The sequence below is a fragment of the Dermacentor andersoni genome, chromosome 3, assembly GCF_023375885.2.
Source record: "Dermacentor andersoni chromosome 3, qqDerAnde1_hic_scaffold, whole genome shotgun sequence".
Lineage (NCBI taxonomy): Eukaryota > Metazoa > Arthropoda > Arachnida > Ixodida > Ixodidae > Dermacentor > Dermacentor andersoni.
Window position 1 is genome coordinate 155,976,377 of NC_092816.1, and position 10,668 is coordinate 155,987,044.

Below are 10,668 nucleotides of genomic sequence, written 5' to 3' on the forward strand. Positions count from 1 at the left end.
TTTTCTCCTAGCGCGCGGACGGGGTAGGGCCTCTCCTCAGTTTCCTTCCTCCATGCTCGAGTAGATCCAAACAACGAGACCATCGCCATCGATATCACTTCTTTTACGACGCCGGCAGGGTACAGTTGGAGCGATGTAGGTGTTTGGTCGTGAATTGTAGAAGCAATCTAGCTATTCTCGCTGCTTTTTTACTTATGCTGTGTTGTGGCTAATTGATCGATACACGCCAGCCAGCGCCCTGCTTGCGAAGCTCACGGCGCTTTCTTCGTTCCGTGGTGTGAACGTATCTGCAACTTCTCTGCCAGCTGCGATGCGGTGTCGTGGGAAGTGATGTTGAGTTAATATTGGCGCTGTACGTGTTTTACATCATTTTTCATAAACACATTATTCTGATTTAAATTTCAATGTCGCATTTTGGCAGGTTATTATAACGCGAACTATAATGCCGTGAAATGTTTTAAGAACGATTTTCTTACACACTAGAACTACGCCGCATCATGCGGTTCGCTTGAAGTTGCTATAAACACAAAGCATACAGACAATACGTTTACACGACGGTCGCTATAACTTTATGTGTGGTAAATATTGTCTGATCATGAACTTATTCTTTGCTCTTTCCTACTCTGGCTGCGCAGGATGTGAGGTAGTGAAACATTCAGCGTATAGTTTCACGGTTCACAATGACATAGGTTGCAGTGGTTAGACAAGTGCGAATGTGAAAGAAAATCACTCGCATTTGTCCAACCACTGCAACCTAAGTCATTGTGAACCGGTATTTTTTGACACTATGTTTTCGAATAAAATTACACGAACACGTGAAATTACAAAAACGTTCCATATATTAAGGCGTGCTTAAAAATGCGTCAGTCAGCCATTGGTTGCTATCACTGACAAAGAATTTGTATTCTTGAGTGCAGCTTCAAGCTCTGTAATCTGTTCACATAAAAATGGATGAATTCCTTTGCACATGCTGGGTACAGCTAGCTGGTGCTTTTACCTTCTGTGCCGTTACAAAAAAAAAAACAGTTGTGGGTAAGCGCTCGCGAGTCCACCTTCTCTGCGTCCGCGTCTTTTGTGCGCGCTAGTAATTTCACCACGAATAAGCCATGTAATTGACTTCTTGAGTGAGTAAATTATTTATGCAGATAATTGCTTAAGAAAAAATTTAGGGAAACTGGAATTATTCAGGCCACAACTTTAGCGGCTATAACAATAGTTTTACGCTGTTCCCGTTTTTGCAGAAACGACCTAGCACACTCTCCTAATTTTGATGACACGCAGTAAACACAACGCAGCAAAGGATATAATTGCAAAATGTGCCCCATCTTTGCCATTTCCTGTGAAAGTATCCAGGAATGGCGGCTACAATTTTAGCATTCTTGAACTTGCATGTGGACCTTGCATGCTCTGACCTGAACATGATGTTGACACTGACTACCTTGTTTCTGTGCAGGGTTCACTCTGCAAACATTCTCGGAGACATCAGGCCTGAACGTAAAAAATACATCATCATTGATGCTTGCTAGAGACGTTGCGACAGCTGCCATGCCGTAATCAACTAAGTCATTTCTATTTATCATATTTATTAATTTCTTACTTTCCTAATAAATTTCTGTAAATATTATTGTGTGAATAAATGTCTTTTAGTGCAAATCTGCTTTTTATGTAGATGCACCATCTAGGTTGCATAACATGTTCACACATACTGTCGTATGTTCACACTATGCGACTATGTCGTATGTAGGACAAATGTTACTAGGGGGCCAGTAAAACGTCAGCAGCAAGCACTTAAGCACAATCAAAATATTGCCACAATGTTACTACAGAGCCTAAAGAATTGTGTTGGTTGATCGTTACTAGAATGTTTACATAAAGTTTATTTTATCCATCTACATACCAACTAGGAACATGCTTCAATTGTGGTACCGTGACCAATTGTTCACAGGACCTTATAGGGTGTATAAAGACAAATGTTAATAGGCGATTGGGAGGAAGTTGGAAGAACGTTTACAAACAGTCTTCAATTGGAAGAATGTTACTATGGTGCATAAGGAAGGCCTGTTAATAGGGGACTGGTAGGAAGTTGGCAGAAGATGTAGGCACATTCTGCTTTTGAAAGAATGTTACTGGGGTGTATAAAGACAAATGTTCGTACGAAATGAACGCATTTCTATTTGGAGTTGGTGGTCAAATGTTTCTAAGGTGTTACTAGAGCGTTGTTAGGATGTATAAAAACAGTTGATAGTACTTGAATGAGCTGTTGGTAGGTTCTAGTAACAATAGTCTAAAGACGGTCTAAAAATGTTGCTAGAAATTGTTATAAGAGTTAACGTAATTATCGCTTATTATATATATATATATATATATATATATATATATATATATATATATCTATCTATCTATCTAACTATCTATATATATATATATATATATATATATATATAGATAGATAGATAGATAGATAGATAGATAGATAGATAGATAGATAGATAGATAGATAGATAGATAGATAGATAGATAGATAGATAGATAGATAGATAGATTTCAATGGTATCAGCGACGATGCCGCTCACAAGACTTGGGAACGCCTTCCAAATGCGCGCCAAATCGACCCAACACGGTCAAAGCATCGCGCACATGGCACGTGTAATGGTGAAACGAAAAAAACATCAACGTTATATATCGACGTGTCGGAGTCCAGCCAGTGCTGCTCCCTTCCAGGCGCTGTCTTTATCGCGCTATGATCTCGCCATCTCGCCCTGCGGGAAGTGAGCCCACGCCCGGGTGTCTCAGTGCTGCTTCTCCTTGGCGTCCTTCTCCCGGCCGTCCTTGCCACTCGCGTCGCAAGACGCGTTCTTGCCGTTGAGAGTCTTTGCCGGTCTACGGCTTGTCGTGGTGCTTGTTGTCGGGCGACACCTCCGCTGGTGGGGTCAGCATTGGCGTCTCGTCCTCCAACTTGGCAGGCTGGGAGACGCTGCCCTTCTTGGAGGCGCCTATCTTCCGCCCAGCGCCAATCTTGTGCGACGGAGGCCTCCTGGGGCTGCCGGCGGTCATCGTCGATACCGAGCCTTCGCCCGTCCTTCGACTACCGCTGGTGATCTCGGCCGATTGGTAGGGTGACGTGAAGCCCGTGTCGTCAATGCCGCTGGCCGAGGAGGCAACCGAGCCACGCTCGGCACGCTCGGCGGCCGCCTTCTCGAACACGTCCTTGATGATGCGCACCATTAACTGAAGAAAGAACGCGGAGAGCGCGCGCATGCGCCTAAGTGTCAATTGCCAATTGTCATGATTCTTCAAGAAAAGGCCAAGACGCAGCCTTCCCGGACAAGAACGTTCAAGACAAGTGATATAACGTTTCCTATTCCCGACATGACCGTGGCCGTAGAGGGCAACGTTATAGGAGGGGTGCGGGGCAGGCCCCATATACGCACAGAAATTACGGGCGGGGGGTCGCGTTCCCGGTGCTCGAACTCCTGGCTACGCCACTGGCCTTGCGCGCACTCGTTGCCCCTGACACACCGCCAGGGTTCCGTTTTTATTGTGCTGCGTTACGACGTCTCTAATACATTTTGATTATCAGCGAATCAGGTTCCCCCTGCGAATCCCGAACAGTCGGCAACCAATGCGCAATCATTGTGCAAACAACTATTCGCAATCCGCGTGTGTCTAAGGCCGGTAAAAGCAGGACAGGCAAGGGCGTCATTCCTATATGGCCTGGTCTTACCTAGCTTTATTTCGCGTCTCACTACATCGCAATAAGCAATGACAAACTTGCCTAGCAACAAGTCGTATCTAAGAAAGGCGCGCTATGCCACCCTCGATACATATTATCCTGAGTATACGACTAGACATAATAAACAAAAAGATGCGGATTCCCGACAGGTCCTCCACAGATTTTCACGCTCCGCACGTGTAATCAGACACAAAGTCGTGCCACGTGTCTCCCGTTTGAGTTTTGCAGATCACAGTTACAACCACACGCGAGCCTACGATAATTGTCACCTCGACGACGCGAATTATTATCACGGCTACGTGCGGAAGACGCCTCGGCTCAGGGAAGGCTGCCTGTGCGCTCGCAAGAACTGCACTACGCTGCGAAAACAGTTTCCAAGCGCTACACCCGAAGACTCGCCTCGACCCTCATGTATGCAGAAAGATGGACACCTTGGTTATTTTTTGTGTACATGGTATGCTCTCTCTCTTCTTCTTAATTTCAGCAGGTGAAAACGCAGGTCCATCTGGCACCTATAGTATGGAGGACCACGCTGTGACCTGCGTAATTTTCACGAAAGCTACAAAAACTGTTAGTCTACGATACAATTCCACAACTCATTCATCTACTAGCACGCTCACCAGAGAATAAGAATACGTAGGACAAGAGGTGTAACGCGGTCGCATAAGCCATGTTACCAGCGTCTTGATAGGCGGATTTCGCTAATGTGTCGAAGAAAAGTTCGTGTCACATGTCGTGGGCACAACGACGTTAATCTTAAGCCAATCAATTGGTAGTGTCTTTGGCAACATTGCACCTTCGTTACTACGACAGGAGAACCAACACAAGTCCTTGTCGAAATGCTGCTACCCATTCTAGAAAACATAAAACAGCGCCACCGTGGAAGCATTCTCTGTCGTTGTTTCTGAGGAACTCCCACCTAAATACACTAGAACAAATAAATTGCTTCGAGGAAAACTCACAGCGCCGAATTTTATGACATTTAGGAAGAACAACGTCAAGAAAAGTTAAAGAAAGAGACATGGATCCGAAAATTTTTAAATAAGGCAACTGTAGGAAATATTTGTTACTTAAGTGAATACTTCTCTTTACGCATATTCTTGGCTATCACAAAATTATCCTCTAAAATCAATGTTTAAGACCCTAAGTCGGAAATAAAGGTGCGTTTATGTGCATTGGCTACACTGAGGCACCTACAATATCTACATTTCTGTGCCTAAGAACTTCGCTATCGTACTGGTAATTTAGTTAGCCCAACAGCGTACCATAATACGACATTCTGCTCTTGCTCTTATTCGTCCCTCTTCGTTATCAGATTCTATCTCCTGTTATCTGCTACGTTATTGTTGTGATGAGCATCCGCAGATTCCTTCGCACACTTCTCAGTATCTATTTATCCACCCATCTGTCTATGTATGCAACTGTATTCTCGCCAACTTAGGGCCTAAAGGGTAGAGCATCGGACTGCTGTGTTTAGGCAACGCCACCTAGATAGCAAAGGCCTGTCCATGATGTCATGCTACTTTTCCCGGCTGCCATACAATCAATAGGGACGCTCTCGAGTAAGCCACGATGATATTGAATTCAGCGCTTTCGTCACGCTATTCTTGGCAACGGGAATTTCAGGCCAGGTAGCATGACGTCATGAATCGGAGTGAACAGGCCCCGTGCTAGCTAGGTGCTGTTCGATGAGGGAACCGGGTCTGAAACCAAATGCCGGACCAACTTGGGTTGCTGCGTATGTGCCACAGATTATGTAACCGCTCTCCTATGAAAAAAGATCCTTTAGCATTTATGTAGTGTTATGCGGAGTAAAACCTGTGTCCGATATATTGAGACAATCTTTTGTGGTTAGGTTTACACATGCTTCGCACGTGGATTTTACAGCGGCACCGCTCGATCAACTAGCGTGTCCAGAGGGAAGCGCTAGAGAGGAGCTTGGCTGCATATAAGCCTTATGACGCGTTTCAGCAGTCGCAATACGGCGTGTTGCTACATTTCTTCAGTGTTTACCACATTAAGGCCAACATTAATCGTGAGATGGGTTCTGTCTAAGTTACTTTTAAAGGGATACGAGACCACAACGCGTCCACATGCAAGCTCACCGTGAGGAACTTTCCCCAGCCTTCTATGGCTTCTGGCGTCATCACGCGCTCTTCCCTTGCCCGGAGGACGTCCATCAGGCACTGGCCCATCACTTCGAAGTGGTGCGGCTTGACGCCCTTGCGGCGAAGGTGTTCGGTTGCGTTGCGGCGCACCAGAACCTCTAGGGAGGCCGGATCCCCGAGGCTTTCCACCATGGAGGTCACGTGGTAACCGATGGAGCAGCCGTGGGCACGGAATATCGGGTCGTCTTTGAGCTGGGCCACGCTCTTGCCGCGGAAGTTGCGAAACATACGCAGATACTCGGGATGCTTGACGAACAAGGAGAGGAAGATGAGCGCGCCGTACTCGCGGTTGTGGCTGGTGAAGCTGCGCCACGTTGCCTGGACCAGCTCCTTCTGGTGCTCGGTAAGGCCCGTCATCTCGTCCGGTACCTCGCCGGTCTTGCGCGGCGAGTTGCCCATGGCTGCTTCGTTCTTCGTGCTCGAGGTTGACCAGCAGAACTGGACGGTGGACGTTCAGCGTGAGCTGGGGGCCTGTCTGCTGCTCCCTCGGAACAGCGCTGGTTCGTTCCGGGTGACTGGGTATGGGAGAGGGCGCGCTGCTCGTGTACTCGTGCGCGGCACACAGAGCGAGAGCGACGGTGATGATGATCATGATCCCATGCAATGACGCGTGCCCACAGCTGGAAATGGGACAAGTAGCGGTCGGTAGAGTGGTTTCGACCGTCTTATTGGATGGCTACGACGACGGTGATAATGATAATGATGCCCTTAAAAGCGACGGCATGTTCTGTCTGCTGGATTATCCGTGAGCCGGGCTGCTTTCCGAAATGAATTAAAGGAATTAACTTAAAAAGTGTAACCCAAGTATAACCTAGCAGAAGTGTAACTCTGGGCCGGCATTAGAATGGGCTGCATTTTTCCAGTGTCCGAGCGTTGGTTTAGAACTGGTACCAATTTCTGCCACAATTGGGCCATGCTCGGACCATTGCTGGTGTACTGCCTGGGATGTGCATGTACCTATACTTCGCGCACACCACTTGGCCTTCCATCTTATTCTTGAATATCGAAGAACCACAGCGCATGAATTCGAGAAGATGAAATTGGCCGGATAGGTTAACCTGAAGACGCTGATATTATTTGCTTTCACAACTTCCGTAATGGACTGCTTGTAGAAGTTCTTCTTGCTCCGTATTTTATGAAAAGGTTACACGCAAGGGTAATCCCGCTCTCGTGCAACGATATTGTCACGTCGAATGAAGGAATCTTATTAATTTATTTGCTTCATTTTAATGTAGCCAGTTATTGACCCATCAATTCTAGTACCCACGTTTCGTAATATGATTGAATTTCAGCTACGTTTACTTTTAATTTAGCATGCGGACTGTTGGGCTGCGTGCACAGCGTAAACAATTATTAGCTTCTTCCTTTGCTTCCTCCATCAAAAGATGTCGAACTCCTTCATTCAAGCTAACTACCAGTGAACCCGTGCTACGCCAAAAAGCAAGAATACAATGAGTGCTATGAACATGAGAACCACCACATGTAAAACGCCAGAATTTCATTAGAAAGAAAGAAAATGACAGGCCTACGTGGCACAGGCAGCGTAAGCTGGAGAAGCGGCTACATAGGAGCTCTGTTTTCGGCACTAGGCACTACAGGTCTTTGCGGCGAAGGACGTTGACGAATGGATCAAGCTCTATGAACACCCCAGTCCTAATAACAGGTGGGACCCAACGATTATGCTCACCAATGTCATCTTTTATCTCGGCAGCACCGTGTGGCACCGTGTTATCCGTGTGGCACCAAACGCATGACGACGAGATAACCAATTGCGACAGTTTCAAAGAAAAGCTACGGGAACTGTTCGGCGACCCCATTGGCCGCGAGGTTGCCGCGCGAAAAGCTCTTGGGTCTCGTTTTCAGACATCTACAGAGCCGTACGTTTCATACAACCTCGATGTCTTGGCTCTATGCCGCAAAGCTGACGATACTATGTTGGAAGCAGAAAAGTGGCACATGTGCTAAAAGGCACCGCCGACGACGCTTTCAATTTGCTTGTTTAATGCAACGTCTCGACTATCGACGCCATTATAAAAGAATGCCATCGCTTTGAACAAGCTCAGTGCTGCCGTATCACACACCACATCACGCGGCTACCCAACACTGCTGCTACGTCGACATGTGAGGGTCGACCGCGTCATACCACCAGCTGTGACGACGTCACCCGTATTGTTCGCCGCGAGCTCGAGGAAGCCTGTTCGCCAGCTTTCTCTGCGACGCCTCCCGATCCGCCAGCAACCACGATTGTGATGATTCAGGCCGTCATCAGACAGGAATTTGAGAACATGGGTGTGAACTCCATGTGTTCAACGTCTCAACCCAGCGTTCCCCAGATTTCCAGCGGCGCTCCTCGTACCCGGCAGTCCTTTTCTGCCACATCTCGCCGCAATCCGTCGAAATGACGTACCCCTGATGACAGGCCGATCTGCTTCCACTGCTGTCGCATCGGCCACGTCGCTCGTCACTGCCGCAACCGATGGCCACCACCTCCTTATGGTCGCCACCGCCGCTTATTCTCGCACCTTTGAACCTTCTCTTACATATGCCACCCGCCATGAACCCACTGCCCCTGATGCTCCTGCTCCGAACCTTCGCTACAGCCGCTCGCCCTCACCTCGAAACCATCAGTCTCGTTCGCCCCAACCCCGTCGCTTCTCTTCGCCGCCTATCGCCTCCCAGATTCAGCCGGAAAACTAGGCACTGCGGCTTCTGAAGGTGAAGCTGCGTAGTCGACCATGCCCTCAAATCCTCTGCTCACGTTAGCCGCGAACCAAAACCTTGACGTTGACGTTGACGGCTATCCTGGCACTGCACTCATCGATACAGGAGCACATCTTTCTATTATGAGTGCTGCCTTCCGACGACAACTCAAGCTCCTCACCCCAGCGTCGGCATTCGTCGTCCGCGTTGCGGATGGCGGTACTGTGCCTATCGTTGGCACGTGTACGGCACGTGTTAGCATCGCCGGCCGCCACACTCCTGTCCTCTTCACCGTGATTGCTCACTGCCCCCACGACCTAATTCGGCGCCGACTTTCTCCGCGCATTCTGCTCTTATTGACTGCTCTGCTAGTACCGTTCGCCTTGAGTTGCCGATTCTCACAGAACCTTCTGACGCACCCCAGCGCCCCTTACGCCCCGCCAGCTTTCTTTGCGTACCGCCAAAGTCAATAGCCTATATTGAACTGTTGTCTTCCCCACCAGTTCCTGATGGCCAGTACCTCGTCACTTCTCTGCCCCACATTCCACTACAATAAGACGATACCGTGCCTCACAGTATACTTACTATTACTGCGAACCGCAATCGCATGCCTATCTTTAACTTTGGATTGGCAAAGCGAATTCTACCGCAAGGTATTTGCCTTGCCAACGTTGATACTTTCGGTGACCATCACGGGCCAATGAACCGTTATGAACCAATGGTTCTTGCAAGCTTAGTAGGCCCCTCGCGCCAGCCTCGGGTGCGGATCCCAACATAAAGAATATGGTTGCGACGGACCTGTCCTCGGCGCAGGCTGAAGACGTTTGCCAACTATTACCGTCCTACCGAGATATTTTCGACTTCGACGGTCGCCCTTTAGGCCAGACGCTCGCGGTCAAGCATTGGGTTCTCACTGGCGATGCTACGCCTATTCACCGACGACCTTATCGAGTTTCTGCGTCGGTACGCCGAGTAATTCAAAGTGAAGTGAACAAAATGCCATATAAAAACATCCTTTTTGGAGTCCCTGGGCGTCACCTGTTGTGTTAAGAAGAAGGACGGCACGTGGCGCTTCTGTGTAGACTACCGTCACCTGAACAACATTACTAAGAAGGACGTCTTCCCGCTCCCGCGTATAGACGACGCCCTTGACTGCCTCCACGGTTCCAGCTATTTTTTTTCTAGATCTTCGTTCTGGATACTTTGAAATTGCTGTTGACGATATTGTTACGGGGTTAAAAACAGTCAGATGTATATTTACAGGATATTTACAATAATCGTAGCGGCTGACAAGATGGTAGACAGCGCGCGAAGTCCAGAGCGTCGTTTTCTTCCGACCAAGCTGACATCTTCGTCAGCGTGTCACATGACCCCCGACGGCGGAAGCACCGGCTCGGTGCTGGTTAGGAGGCGGGCGAGTGATACAACTTAAGACGCGCGACATGGACCACGTCGGAGCGATGCTGAGCCACGGTTCGCTCAAGAGGGGCGATTTCGTACGTGACGTCAGTTACTTTACGCAAGACACGGAAAGGACCAGAGTAGCGTGAAAGTAACTTCTCCGAGAGGCCAACGCGTCGGGACGGCGACCAAAGGAGAACCAGGGCGCCCGGCGTGTAATGGACGTCACGATGGCGGGCTTCATATAAGCGCCGCTGATTGTCCTGCGAGTACACAAGTCGACGTCGGGCAATATGGCGTGCTTCTTGAGCTTTGAGTATTCGGACGTGGAATTCAGGCTAGCAGGCAGAATGGTGTCGAAAGGTAGCGTAGGGTCGCGGCCAAACAAGAGGAAGAATGGAGAGAAGCCGGCGGTATCATGGCGAGACCAATTATAGGCGAAAGTAACGAACGGCAGTGCAACGTCCCAGTCGCGATGGTCATCGAAGACATACATGGACAGCATGTCAGTAAGGGTGCGGTTAAGGTGCTCGGTTAGACCGTTCGTTTGTGGATGGTAAGCAGTAGTAAGCTTGTGTTTAGTCGCGCACGAGTACAGAATGTAGTTGACAACTTTAGAAAGAAAGTAGCGGCCGCGGTCGGTGAGGAGCTGTCGAGGGGCGCCGT

The 10,668-nt window shown here is 48.5% G+C and overlaps 1 protein-coding gene across 1 annotated transcript; it reads right to left on the reverse strand.

Moving 5' to 3' along the window:
* Positions 1-2,547: 2,547 nt before the first annotated feature.
* Positions 2,548-6,409, reverse strand: LOC129383009 (globin-like). Its single transcript, XM_055067199.1, has 2 exons — positions 5,839-6,409; positions 2,548-3,228 (listed from the first exon to the last, which is right to left on the reverse strand). The coding sequence occupies exons 1-2, from the start codon at positions 6,298-6,300 to the stop codon at positions 2,881-2,883; spliced, it is 810 nt and encodes a 269-aa protein (XP_054923174.1). The 5' UTR covers positions 6,301-6,409; the 3' UTR covers positions 2,548-2,880.
* Positions 6,410-10,668: the final 4,259 nt, after the last annotated feature.